The 15,678-nt window shown below is 33.7% G+C and overlaps 1 protein-coding gene across 1 annotated transcript; it reads right to left on the bottom strand.

Annotated features, from left to right (window-relative positions):
• Positions 1-1,915: 1,915 nt before the first annotated feature.
• On the bottom strand, positions 1,916-12,078 carry LOC131957845 (ficolin-1-A-like). Its single transcript, XM_059322651.1, has 5 exons — positions 11,973-12,078; positions 9,293-9,345; positions 3,416-3,535; positions 3,135-3,251; positions 1,916-2,718 (listed from the first exon to the last, which is right to left on the bottom strand). The coding sequence occupies exons 1-5, from the start codon at positions 12,049-12,051 to the stop codon at positions 2,350-2,352; spliced, it is 738 nt and encodes a 245-aa protein (XP_059178634.1). The 5' UTR covers positions 12,052-12,078; the 3' UTR covers positions 1,916-2,349.
• Between the last annotated feature and the right edge of the window lie 3,600 nt (positions 12,079-15,678).

The following is a 15,678-nucleotide window of genomic DNA, read 5'->3' on the forward strand; positions in this document are numbered from 1 at the left end:
CAGGATATTGGCCATGTCTACCAATATATTGACCATCGCCATCATAAAATATGCCTATTCCAACAAGGGAATGGTCATCTCCACCAAGTTATTGGCCATCTCCACCAAGAGTATAGCCTTACTCCACCAATATACTGACAATCACCACCAAGAAAATGACATTCTTCACAATGATTTTGAACTCCTGTACGAAGGAATTGGCAATTTACAAGCCGTTTTTACCATCTATTAAATTATTTTTTAACACAATGCATCAATACATTTAGCCGGTTTAGATTATGTGTTTATATCTGTGCGTGATTGTGTTTGTCTTTGTGTTAGTATGTTTATGTGTGTGTCATGTAAGCGTCTATGTTGTGTTTGTTAGTATGTATGTTTATTTATGTTCGTACGTTTTCGTATTAGTGTGTATTTTATGCTTAAGTATCTGTTCTTTTAAATGTCTGTATATCTGCTGTCAAACAGTTTGTTTGTATTTGTGTTTTCTTGAGTTTGTGTACGTATTTGTGTTTCTAACATGGAATAAAAAAGCTGATGACATGAGAGACAACTCTAAATTCGAGCAACTGCATCTTTGCAGATTGTTCGTGAATGGACAAAGGCTATGGAAGCACTTCCAGAAAGAAAAGCAGGCTGATATTTGAGTCACAGGCCTTAATGGTACAAAACAATTAAAAACGCAATACTTAATCGTTGTGTATGAAATATCTTCGAACGTTAAAATTAAAAACGAAGCAGTAGAAAAAACAAAAATTAATGGATCTTCCTTAAGCCAAAGTTTATATTGTCCAGGATTCAATGCGATCAAATGTTAAGACGATGTTTATTAATATCTTGTATGTTTGTAATATTACTGCAGCTGGCACTCTTACAAACCCGGAAATGACGAGTTTAGAGCCGGGACTATAGAGCTTAGGTCTAGGTCGTCACGTAACCAAACAATCGACTACGTCCAAACCAGGTGGCCAGATACACTTATTTCAATAAGGATACATATAAAAGCAGGCGTTTAGCAATGCATTAATTACTACACAGATATGTATGTGGCTGTCTGCTAATCATCGCAGATTTATGCTACACTCGTTACTAGTATAATTTTACTCCCTAACACATAAGCTACACATAAAGTTCTACGTCCTGCTAAATAAACTATACCTTTAGTTTTATGTACTACTACAGTAGTACTCAATTCACAGATCATGAGCGATTTTTTTAATCGCTCATCTTAGTGATTTCAACTAAATAAGTAAATATTCATGTTAGGTATAATTTAATGTTGTAACTGATACAAAATACTTTAAATCAAGAATAACATTGCTTTTAATCAGATTTGCTTATCTTTCTTTACGGGATATACGCAACAGAAATTTACCAAAATCGTGATCTTTGTCAAAATGGGTTTCTTACATTGTCCATTTAATTTATACATTTAATAAATCTAGCATTATTTTCAACAAAAGCCCGTATCTCTTGGTTCACCATGCATTGTTAAAGATACTGATCTCATAGCCTCGGAAAATAGATGACGGACTTGGGATTTTATATATAAAGTTACTAAGTATTTCAATGAATTGCACGATCATAGAATAGAATGTGAAAAGTTTTAAATTTTAAAGTGGATTTTATGAATACCAAAAATGTGTGGACGTTGGCAGCTTACACAGCTAAATAGCTGAGGAGATTGATTTATTGGCTTCATTTTCATTACATAGTATGTGTCATGAAGGACTTATTACAAATATTTATTGTATATTTGCAAATAGACAAACACGTTTTAATGGAACATAAAACAAGGCTTTTTTTTTTTAAATCTAGGAACTTAACTGCTATTGACATGTTTAAAATGATTGTGAACAGGATTTATGTTGACTTAGTTTTAATGTTTCCACATACAAGATGCAAAATAATTATTTTCAATACAATAATTTTAGATAACAGTAACATGACAATTTTTGACGGTAGCCTATGTCCGAATCTTGAAATCTTTTAACATATGAAATAAGAATTCTAATGAATTAAGACTAATTTGATTCATATATGCAACACATTTTTAAAGGTGGTAGCAGAGTTTCTTTCACGCATCTCTTCAAGGGGGTTTGAAGCATTACCAATTAATTTTCCCTCCCTCCCTCTGAAGAATGTCTACACCCCCATCATGATGAATTTTTTAAAAAAATGTCCCGTTTATACAGGGAATTTCTTTATACTAAAACCGATGTGTATCCCCCACACCTCTACCAAATGTACCGTCGGCCCTCCCTTAAAAGCTTCAAGTGCCCCACCCTTAAAGATATATGTCTAAAAGAAACTCTGGTTGGTAGATAATACAACTTTGACTTAACAGCCGCACTAATAATTCTTCTTTCGAAGTTTCATCTCCGCTAACTGTAAAGGGAAGACACCCTGACCTAGTGCATCCCAGTGAATGCCTTCAAATCGGCGTGTCTCAACCCATACACCATTTAAATATGCACTGTAGCATCGGTTATACCACCAGCCTGCTTTGTACTTTGTTGCGCAACCATTGCTGTCAGGCATGTCAATTGTGGCGAACTGCATGTTATTCTGTGCACTTAATGAATTGCCAGCGGTTCCATAGTAATCAGAAATAGTAAGACGGAAGCGGTCGGCTTCATTTGCAATGCTGAAGGTGCGGTATCTGGCGTAGTAGGGTTTGTTTTTATACATCATATCAATTCTCAGCTCATACTTGTGTTGCTGTAAAGAGTAAATGATAGTAAGGTACACCATACACATCATAAGTTGTGAGATTAATAAAATTATTTATATAACAAAGCAAAAAAAAAAACAATATTTAAAATTTATTTTTCACAAATTCGATTTTAAAAAAGGATGGACATTAAGCGCCAACGTAGTGTTATAGAATCATTTTTCGGATTTATTTTACGCTTCCAGCAATAGGCTAGTCTAAAGACATACGCATAAAAATTGAATTTGTTTATTCGAAAACGTCATTTATCCTAATTTTAATTTCAGTACTCAGTGTGTAATGAAACAAAAGCGAAAGAAATGTACAAAAATACGGTTAAACTATTGGGGAGTTTGAAACTGTTTAACACTTAACACTTAATATCGTTAAAATTTAATTAAGAAACAGATCCGTTTTTACCCACCGTCATTAGCGAGTAGATAAAATCCAGTCCAATCCAGAAGTCACCACTTAACGTGCCAAATCCTTCTTTGTATGTTTGCCAGTTTTTATTAAAATTTACACCAGGGCTAATTCGACGCTGGAAGATTTTTATTTTTAAAATTTTAATAAAAAATTAAACAATAAGTGACCTGAAAAAAAGACAATTTTATAAAAACTTGCATTCTTTAATAAAAGCATTGGTCACAAAAATATAAAGGGGTGACTAATATATTAAAATTACAGTTCCTCCATAACATATACCTGGATAACAATCCATCCACCTCCGTCAGTTTTGGTATCGCATAAGAAGTTTTTCCCCAACATTGTCATAACTTCCCGATCTGCATAGCAAGGCTTCATTGATAATTTCTCACAAACTGGCTTTAAAAAATGGACATTGGTGTTATAATCTTTGAAAAAATGAATGTTGCGGAAAATAATACTTAGCATAATACTACATTTATTTACCTTTAATTTGATACCGATTTTATGAATCAAAAGTAATTGGTAGCCTAGAAAAGGATTTGTGAAAAAACGCGTTTGTTTTTTTAAATGGATACGATGATATCAAAATAATGTACACATGTCAAGTTCATAGTTAAAACTAGGTTATCTATATACTACTAAAACTTAAGTTTGTTTACATTATTGAATATTTAATTATTTTTTGGGGGGAGGGGGGGGGTTGTTTGTTTGGTTACTGGAGAGAAGCTGCATTATGTGTAGAGCTGTAAAATAGTATTTAGGTAGAGAACAGTGTTTTTTTTTTACCAAAACTGTTAATGACAAATTAATTTAAAGATGTTAATTAATATATGGATATATTAATTGGTAGATTAACCACATTAATTATAAAAATTCAGAACAATGACTTTATTTCTGTGTCCTCGGCGTATGAAGGGATAGTGTGGTCAGAGCCATGCTCGGCCGAATCATTTTTTTTTAAACGATAAAAACATGTTGTCTGAGACTTGGCGGGAGATTGGGAAGGTAGAGTTGGGTAGGTGTGAACAGCGTGGGTCTCTTCCTAAATATTAGTAAAGGTATCCAATAGATACTAAAGTGACTCACACTTTTCTTTACAGTTATTTAAATAGTAGTGTATAATTTATTTTTACTTTTTAGTGCTTTATTACATAAAAACTGGATATTAAAACGTTTTTATGAATTTTTATAATATATTAGGATTGTGTGGATAATTTAAGTGTTGTTTCCTCCAACGGAGAACTGATAAGTTTACCCATAACTGTATCTAATCCATTTATCATAAAGGGCTTCTATGTTTAACAAAATTTCTTGATGCTATAGAACATTGAAAGTTTATAAAAATCGATTAAACCTTAACAAAGTGAAAAGAAATGAAGAAAATGAATAAGTGAATTGAAAATTGGAGGTGTTGACGTATGGTACTCACTGGTTATCAACATACTACTAAAACTCAAGTTTGTTTACATGTTTGAATTTTTTTTTTGTTTGTCTGATTGACTTCTGGAGAGAATCTGCTCAATGTGTAAAGCTGTTAAATAGTATTTAGGTAGAGAATAATTTTTGTTTTCAGACAGACTGTTAATCACAAATTTATTTAAAGACGTTAATTGATTAATTGATTTATTCATAGGTAGATTAACCACATTAATTTTAAAAGTTTAAAACATTGACTTTACTTTGTGGGAATAGCGACGTCACATGATTTAATTACTTTTTAGTACAATAAACGGCGGCTTCAATCCAAGATCAAGTTGCCGATTCAGATGTTTAACGCGTTCTTAAACTAATCTTCTGTCGGCTATAACTTTAACAAAACGTCCGTTTTCTATTTTTATTACGTTTCCACACTATTATCAATGTTTTAACACTTCTTTTTATTTTATTATACAATACATTTCTCTAGATCTACAGATCAGCAGTCGAAGGAAGAAAAAGTTTTGAATCTAGATCTAGATCTAAATCTAGGTCACTAGACTTAATGTAAATTCTACATCTAGAATATATTTCAGGCCTTATTTATTTTATATAAATCTTTGTTTAGCTTCAATGATCTTCTAATTCGAGAATGCATGGGTTCTATCTAGGTTCTAGATTCTAGATCTAGATCCAGATCTAGACTCAACGTAGACTCTAGATCTAGATTTTCTAAATTCTACATCTAGATCTAGATCCAGATTTAACGTAAATTCTACATATAGAATCTACAACTAGAATAATAATATACTAAACTATTTCAGGCCTTAATTATTTTATATAAAACTGTTTGTTTTGCTATGCAATTTGCTAATTTAAGATAAAAATTAATTTGAAATAATTCTAGATCTAATTCTAGGGCTGATTCGCATAAATTCTTACGCCGCGTAGAAGTAAAAAATATAACTTATTAACTTTTCCAGAGTACGAGCCTAGATAGCTAAGAGGTTACCACATTAGGTTACCATGCAGGGGTGGCATGGGTTCTAGACTTGTCAGTATTTCTTGTTTCTTTTTTTTTTTTTTTAGTTGTGAATGATAATGTTGCCTTTGCCTATTGGAACTTAGCGGATACAGGGCAGGTGAAGTAAAGTTCACCTGTTTCTTTGTCCTCAGTATATAACGTGGTTAGTGTGGTCAGAGCCATGCTCGGCCGGAATCTGTTTTTTTTTTAATAAAACATGTTGTCTGAGACTTGGCGGAACACTGGGCAGGTGAAGTAGTGTTGGGTAGGTGTAAAGTTCACCTGTGACGACAGCATATGAAGAGATAGTGTGGTCACACCCACGCTCTGTGTTTTAACAGACAAAAACATGTCTGAGTTGGGAGGACACTGGGCAGGTGAAGTAGAGTTGACCTGTTTTTGTGACCTCAGCATATGAAAAGATTATGTTGTCAGACGAAGTCAGTGTTTTTAAAAGACAAAAACGTCTGAGGTGTGACGCCTTTTTGAATGTGGGGTCTGGTTATTTTGTAATGATAAGTGATTGACGTGATGTCATTTATGGATGACCCCCGAAACCCACAGTTATCTAATGATAGCGGGTAGTCTAGTGTTTGATTAAAAGTCGATTTTGATTCACATTAATTGTATAAGTCTCGAAAATTTCCACACAAAAAAACTTGTTTCTAAATGATTATTTAATCCTTTTTAAAACTTAAAGTTTTTAAAATAGAATAAATTCTCGTAGAAAAAAGAATTGCACACCAAATGAACTCCAGATAAAATGTGCATAATAGTGCGCAATTTTATTAGTACTTTATAAATTTACATTAGTTGTTTTTTTGTTTTTTTTTTGAGAAATCGGAAATAGCGTTAATTACTACCTTCGGTCTACGGAAATTACTCAAAATTTGACAGAAAGTAGAGAATTAGCTCTTTTACTTACATGTGAAATTTCATTTATCCACCTGAAACAGTACTCAATTTATAGGCTTTGGAACAATTCAAAGTAGAAAAATAACCACTTCCGGTTATCCGAAATCGCTCAAAAGTTAATACAGATCTACGAATTTCATAAAATATATGAAATTTCATCAACCGGGAGTGGAATTTATTCGACTTTTGATTTTTGAAAAGCCTATAACTTGAGTACTATAACGATAGATAGACGAAATTTAATATATAAGTAAAAGTTTTAAATCCCTGGAATTGGTACTTTTTCTACTTTGTTATTAAAACTTTTTTATACGAGTTTTTTTTTTCATTAATTTACTTGTTTTATTAATTTTACAATAGAGTTACATGATTAAAAATCATTGCGTGCCTATTGAACGTGATGACGCGCTATTGAAAGTTTTGACGCGTGTGGTGTGGTTGGGTAAAAAACCTACTAATTCGGTCAAAATTTTAATTTATTCATAAAACATTAACTAGGCATCCAATTAAGTCAAATTTAATTTCAGATTGCATTGTCTTCATTTCTTTACCACGAGCCAACTGTGAGCCGTATCTGTCAATTAGAAGTGTCCGAATTTTCGCTCCGGCGCTTTGATCTAGACAGACTGACGACTGACGACTGACAGAGGAAGTGAGTTAAACAAAAGCTTGTAAAAATCAGATCCTTTTTACTTTCTCGTATATATCCCTGCCTTCTGTCAAATTTTTAGTTATTACTAATAATCCAGACTATTACGCCCATTGTTTGCCCTTCACTTGTTGCGCAATGTTTTTCTACGATATTCTATTGTATTTTAACAATTGAAGTAATTAAAAATGGATTGAAAATCATGACTATATCCCGAGTTGCCATCCCCCGTAGTGTTATATAAGTATATTCAAGAAAGTTTATTTCGTGGTGAGTTTGTTGTTTTTTACATTTAGAACTGGGATTTAATCTAAAGTGTTAACCAACTTTGCCAAAAAGTATTGAAGTTTTAAGTGGATAATTAAATTCATGTGTCCCCCCTACCCCCCCCCCCCCCCCCCCGAACTTTAAAAACGACTTCTCTTTTTGATTAAGGTGCTTTTTGATAACTAAAGCCCTTGCAAAATAAACTATTGATAGTATACAAAAATACATGTGCATAACATCAATCATAACTCCACAAAGTACAATACAAATGAAGAAAAAAATAAAATATTAAAAATAGGAAGTGGTGATGTGTAAGTTATGCAACTAGTATGTCTGACCCACCATCACATGTTACTCTTAGCCAAGTTTGATTACAAACTGATTTTTGATTCACATACATTTTGTAATTATAGAAGTTTACCGAACAAAACTTATTTATAAATAAAGAAGCGTAATTGTGTTAACATCATAGAACGTTTAACACACGAAAAGCGTATCATCTACAACACAGCACAGTTAGAAAGACAGCCTAAAACAATGTCGAACATTTCTACATTTTTATTACGGCAAGAATTTAAATATACTTTTAAATAATGTTTGTCTGATTGGCTATTGTAAATATATCTACGCTATATGAAGAACTGTAAAATATTATGTAGGTAGAGAAGAATGTTTGTTTTCAGACAGACTGTTAATCACACATTTATTTAAAGACGTTAATTAATTTATTGATTTATTCATTGGTTGATTAACCACATTAATTTTAAAGTTTTAGAACAATGGCTTAACTTTGACTGAGTAGTGACGTTTGATAACTCACTTTTTTATTTGTTTTTTGATTTGTTATTGGGGAGAATCTGCATTATGTGTAGAGCTATAAAATAGGATTTTGGGTGGTAAATATTGTTCTGTCTTAAACACACTGTTAATTACAAACTAATTTAAAGCCCTTAATTAATTTATTGATATATTCATTGGTAGATTAACCAAATTAATTATAAAAGTTTAGAACAATGAATTTAGTAATAGTTTAATTATTTTTTTTTACTACAATGTTTTCAATTATTTTTTCATAAAGCCTATATGTGAATGATAAGGTTGACTATCAGGACCTCGCGGGGCACAGGGCAGGTGAAGTAGAGTTCACCTGTTTCTATGTTCTCTGCATATGAAGGGATAGTGAGGTCAGAGCCATGCTCGGCCGGAATCTTGATTTTTTAAAATACAAACATGCCTGAGACTTGTCGGGGCACTGTGCAGGTGAAGTAGAGTTTAGTAGAGTTTTTAAAATATAAAAAACGTCTTTTTTAATGTGGGGTCTGGTTATTTTGGGATGAAAAGTGCTGGCAGATGTGATGTCACTTATGGATAACCCCCCCCCCCCCCCGAAACCCACTGTTATCTAACTAGATAACGGGTAGTCTAGTATATATATATATATATATATATATATATATATATATATATATGTGTGTGTGTGTGTGTGTGTGTGCGTGCGTACGTGCGTGTGTGTGTGTGTGTGTGTAGAAATACGGTATGTGTTGAAGTATTTAGAATAAGTATGCCGTCTTGTAGATCTGAATAGTGTTAATTTTTTTACTAAATTTTTTAACGTGTATTACTTTTTGAAAAAAATATTGCAATTGCGTTTGATTTCTTTGATTAGGTTTTAAACTTTAAAATTAATAATACTCTTACAATTATATATTCTATATCTTTATGTACTATGATATAAAATAAATTTAGTGCTGATTATAATGAGAAAAAGCAACTAAGAACAGAATCCGTTTTAATGAGAATATTAATTTAATATAGTCCAATAGTATTTATTTTAATTAATTAGTTTGATAGAAGGCCAAGAAACAAAATACAAAACACTTACCTGAGACTCAGTCAGACACCTTTGTACTGGACAATGTGGTGCATCGTAAACTCCTAGTTTTGGAGTTAAAAAATAATAATACTATTAAAAAAATGTGGAGAATAATGTTTAATTTTTTTTTAAAAAGCCATTACTTCTAACACTTCCCCTCTCTGCGCCAGCCTCTCGTTGCTTAGCACCAAGGGTTTTTCTTACACTAATTAGGTTCCTATGTTTACCTCGACTGTTGAATTATACTTCATGTTATTGTATAATATGTTGCCACTTATAAACAAACATTCTAACACTTCCCCTCTCTTCGCCAGCCTCTTTTTGCTTAGCACCAAGGGTTTTTCTTACACTAAATAGGTTCCTATGTTTACCTCGACTGTTGAAATGTACTCCATGTTATTGTATAATATGTTGCCACTTATAAACAAACATTATAATGCAACTGATACACATACACATATATACCTATAATATATATAATTCTCTTCGTAGAGACATTAGAAAACACCACGCAGCTTCGCCACCACCCGCATCCCCACCTGTCAGGTGAACTGTGGTTCACACCGAATGTTAACTATCGTAGAGCCAGGTTGGTGACGGCTATTAGGGGCAGATAATTTAGTATTAAACGATTTGAAACGAAATAGATGTAACAATTTATGATTGATCTTTTCTTTGTCTGTAAATGTAAATGGCTTCTTTCACTGGACAGGAGGGGGGAGAGGGCGGGAGGGGGTTGTGTTGAATTAAAAAATTATGAATTGCTGATAAGCAGAAAATAAAACAACTAGATGGCGGCGTCTACTACGTCGAGGGTCAGCTCGTATATAGTATATATATATATATATATATATATATATATATATATATATATATATATATATATATATATAAAGCAATGTATGTGTGTGTGTGTCTGTGTGTGTGTCTGTCTGTGTGTCTTTTATGCATTACCACACCTCTTATCACATCGCCGTGAAACTTTGGGAAGTTGTTGAGAATATTCCTGGGGAGGTTTCTGCGAAAAAAAAATTTCAAATTCGCAGGGGTGGCGCCCCGGCAGGGCGCGATTTCTTTTTCTCTATATACGGTATATAAAAATAAAAGTCTATTTGGATTTCACACTGTTCATCCGATAGCCATGAGACTTTGGGGAGTTCATTATACCACTCTTGGAAAGGGTTCTGTAAAAATATAATTTTTAATTTCGCAAGGGCGGCGCCAGGGGAGGGTCCGATTTTTCTCTATATACGGTATATAAAAATAATAAAAGTGAATTGCCGTGATACCGTTCACACGATCGCCATGAAACTTTAGTAATTTGTTGAGAACATACCTGGGGAGGTATCTGTGAAAGAAAAAAAATTTAAATTTGAGGGGTGGCGCCTCGACACGGCGCGATTTGTTTTTTTCTATATACGGTATATAAAAATAAAAGACGATTTTGGTTTGGCATCGTTCATCCGATAGCCATGAGACTTTGGGGAGTTCATTATACTACTCCAGGGAAGGGTTCTGTAAAAAAATCCTTTTTTAATTTCGCAAGGGCGGCGCCACGGGCTGCTACCATTTTTCTCTATATACGGTTTATAAAATTTCGGTTTCACACCGTTCATCCGTGTACCATGAAGGGGAAGGGTTCTATAAAAAATTAATTTTTAAATTTCGCAAGGGCGGCGCCACAGGAGGGTGCGATTTTTCTCTATATACGGTTTATAAAAATAAGTCGATTTTGGTGTGACACCGTTATCTGATAGCCATGAGACTTTGGGGGAGTTGATTAGAACAATTCAGGGAAGGGTTCTGTAAAAAAAAATCCTTTTTTAATTTCGCATGGGCGGCGCCACGGGCGGCTACCATTTTTCTCTATATACGGTTTATAAAATTTCGGTTTCACACCGTTCATCCGTGTACCATGAAACTTTGGGGAGATGATTAGATCACTCAATGGTAGGGTTCTGCAAAAAAATATTATTTAATATTGCAAAGGCGGCACCCCCCCCCCTCCGTGGGGAGCGATTTTTTTTCTCTATACACGGAATATTAAAAAAAAACCTCGGATGTGGTTCATCCGAGAGCCATGAAACTTTAGGGAGTAGATGAGAATACTCCCGAGAATATTTCTTCGAAAAAGAAAACTAAAGTTTCTTACGGGCGGCGCCATATAGGGCACAACTTTCGTCAACACACGGTTTGGCGCCCAGAGTTTTAGAGCGACTAAGTTGGCACTTGGCATCCGTTAATCGAGCGTTCTGCATAGCGAGTAAGGGGTACTACTATATTCAGCGGAAAAACTACAACAGGCTTCTAAAAATAACCCTGTAAAGCGAGGAAATCCTTCTGTACAGTTTCGTTACCTTGCGAAAGATGAAAAAATAACTTTTTGAATATGAGGAGCCTACTGTAGAATTTCGTCACTTTGCGAATGATGCAATAAGCACCTATTCTTAGACAATCCAGTCAGAAATTGAGATCGAGCATCTAATAATAGACCATTAGTAACGCTAGCATATTGCACTGATATTTAAAACACGTCAAATAATGTTTTTACGTGTTAAAGAAAAAAATCCTGTTTATTTGTGTATAGGATTGGTAACTTGGTAACGTATGGATGAAACCCTCCTTCTATCACCGCGGCAACGCGCGAGACGGGTACGCTAGTATATATATAAAAGAAACAATGACTCACCGTTCAACTCCTTAGCGCCTGTGTATAGAGATTGTAGTTTGATTATAAGTGCAACAGCTAGTAGACCTGTAAGGAACATGTTGTGTTCAGTCAGCTCGTTTGGAGATGGTGTGTTTGCCACAGGCTCCTAAAACTTGTGTTAGCCACGTTGTTGGATTGACAGAATTAGATCATTAGACGACAGATGCCTAAAAGATTAAATATCGTTTGTTAGAGTTGATCAATCTTTAATTTAGAAAACTATTTTAAGACATGGTTTCAACATAATTGTATGTTTTCTCAGACAGGTAAATTTAGCTCGTGCAACCACATATGCATGATGTGGACATGTATAAGCTTTATTTAAAAGTTTATTTTAATTCTTGGAATAATCGATTTAAAAAATGCTCGTTATCCATATCTATAAAAGTAAAGTGGGGGGGGGGGGGATGTTTGATTATTGTTAACACCTATTTGATCGGGTACTGGAGGTAAATTCCAGTGAAATTGTTCTTGAGAAAGTTTGCTGTTCACTCTCGTTTTGACAGGATAATTAGAATTATTTCAATAATCAAATTTAAAGATACCGAAAATTGACCTTGCTGAACCGCGGCCTTTGATAACTATACATTTTTTAATGTTCTTGAATTAGGTTGATCACTTTCAGATGAAAAAAAAAATTGCCATTTTGTAAGGTGATAGCTCGAGCACCGTTATTACCTGGAAAAAATCTTATTAAAGTGTATAATATGGAAAACTTTTATCTATCAATTTTATTTATCAAAACGTACGCTACTGCATCAGAAATTCTAAACTTCTAATTACTTAAATTCTTTGTCTACATATAAAAATAAACAAAGAAAACATTTGGATCTAATAAAAAAAAGATTGAAAATAATTTATTTCATCAAACTAGCTGTAGCGGTAGTCAAGCTATAGTGTTCATAGACACACACACATACACACATATATACACAAATACGCACACGCACCGAGACATAAGGACTAAATTACAAAACTATGACTCTCCGACTCAGGAGTTGTAAAACGTCGAGATTTGTTAAAATCTCGACTTTTTAAAATCTCGTATACGAAGTAGGCCAATAGAGAAAAAATTGTAATAGTGAAAACAAAAAATCGAGATTTTTGCATATCTCGACGTTTTAGACCTCCCTGAGTCGGAAAAACATAGTTTGGCAATCATTGCAGGCCTAGTTTATCACTTAACTTAAATCTAGATTTAATCGAGCCATTATATTACTTAGTGGTTAAGGTTAGGTTTAATGTAATATAATGTCAAATCTAGAATCAATAGGTAATCGAACTCAAAATATTCTTTTTTGTTGTGTTTTTGTGTGAAAAATACAAAAATAATGGTTATGAGGATTACCGTGTTATTAGATAATACATTGTACAGTTGGTTCCAGTTTTGTAAAAAAAAAATTGGAAAAAAATATCTTACATTCCTTGCGGTACTTAGAAGTACCAATACATACTTGGGCTATTAATACTATACAAATCTGAATTTCTATCGATAAAAGCCAAAAGCAATATAGTAACCCATTGTTTAAGAAAGAATGTATTCAGAACTTAATTCCGTAAAAAAACGGTTAAGCTAGGTTTGTGAAATTTCATGTATAAGTATTTTATCAAAATTTTTTTTTTCTTTTAACACTTCAGCGACTACTGGTAAACGAAATTGGCACTTATTCTACTTTCGGCTTCTCAAAAGCATATAACGTAATTAAAGTTTGAGTTAGATAAACAAAACTTCATTTATAAGTAAAAGATCTTTTGCTTTGGGTTCTGTCAAATTTTGAGTGATTTCCGGTGCTCGGAAGTAGTATTTTACACTATTTCCGATTAATCAAAAAGCCATAAGGATTTATATAACCACCTATTGTCAATATAGTTATTGACACAATTTTGTTTTGAGAAGGACCGGTGTGTAACATAATGTGTATATTAAACCGTCTTTAAGTGTTTGTTACACGATGACTTATAACATGTTTTATATATGGATTGTGTTGTGTATTGTGGGTTTACTTTATAATTATGGAGAAGGTTTATTTTTAAATAATTTCATTTGTCGAATAAAATATATTTAACTTCAGTTTTGTGCTTGTTTTTTAGATTATCACTGGATTTCCTTTTATTTGATGTGATATATCACACACTTAGGAAACGTTTGCAGTTAAGTGTGTTGACAGAGAGCCGGACATTTTCCCGTAAGCCACTTGCCAGAATGCCAGTCATTTGTCTCATTTGCGCAAATGTCCATTCGGTCATTTGTTGCATTCGGCCAAGTGTCCATTCGGGCATTTGTTGCATTCGGGTACGTGTTCATTTAGGACACAGGCGATGAACCACAGTGCAAAATATTTAAATTACAAAGACCTAACAATGGAGGTAATGAGGTCGCCTATACGCCCTATACAAATATTTGAAAAATTAACAACAATTTAAACAGAAAGTGCGCAATGACCATCATTTTTGGTAAAATCAGGCATGGCGAAAATGAAACGAATCTATGATCGTGTTTAGATTTCTATACCGAACAATCGATCATGACAACAATACGTACGTACGCCACAAGATTTGCTTTTTATAAATATAGATACAATGCCCATAAATGCACCACACACATGTGTCCGTTGCTTTTTATTTCATTGAGTGTATTACAACATATACATATGTGTTTTGCGTACGTGTAAGTAAGGCAGTGTTTGCTAATATGTCCTGGTTATTTATAAGCTAGTACAGTTACCTTTCAAACCTGACGGTCTACAGGCCAAGTGAAGTAGAATTAACTTGTTTCTGTGACCTCGGCATATGAAGGATAGTGTGGTCATTTATTAGTCTTTAATACCCTAATGGGCAGATGAAGTAGTGTTATGTTTCTTGATCTCGGCATTTGAAGGTATGTGTTTAACTCAATGGCAAGCCGCCTTTAATTTCCATAACGTGAGTTAGGTATCCATCATAGTTGGTTAGACTCTGGGGCGGTCTACTGACTTGAACCCGGATTCGAAATCAAGATTTACGGGTTAGCAGTCCAGTTCTCTAAAGCTAGGCCACTCCGTCCCATGCATGTTCATATCATATCGTATATCACCTGAACAAGTAACAGATGTTCTGCTTAATCTCATCGACCCATCCACAAGCATTCATTTTTACTTTTTCGTGTACAGCGTACAGGTGAACTATTGTGAGCGTGCAAAACATTGCTATCGTGATTTTGATAAATCTCGACGTTTTACACCTCACTGAGTCTGAAAAACATAGTTATACAATGGTGTCTGTCAGCATGTTTTTCTGAGACCGCGGTAACTTCGTTTATTTTTTAATTAACGAAATTGTATATTAAAGTATTACATCAAAATTATAGGTTTCCTTTCGGGGGTCATCTACGAATGACGTCAAGCTTTCTACCTCCCCCTTTCTCCCCACTGTAACATATCGTCACAAAAATTCTTCCCCCTCATAAAATGACTTCACACCTCAGCCTACAAATCCCCCTTAAATAGTCAGTTGAGTTTTTCTTAAAACATTAATATTTTTTCCAAAATCTTGTCTAAAATCTGTCTACATCGAGTATTTTAATCAATTGCTATCACAATTTATTAAAAGTTTTCTAAAACGCGAAAATATAGTTAGGAAAGTAATTTTACTTCGCAGTCACTTTATGGTCGTGCAAAAATTACTCTACGTTGTCAGCCACATCATT

This window comes from Physella acuta, unplaced genomic scaffold (genome assembly GCF_028476545.2).
Source record: "Physella acuta isolate Inbredline_101_S28 unplaced genomic scaffold, ASM2847654v3 ptg001272l, whole genome shotgun sequence".
Lineage (NCBI taxonomy): Eukaryota > Metazoa > Mollusca > Gastropoda > Physidae > Physella > Physella acuta.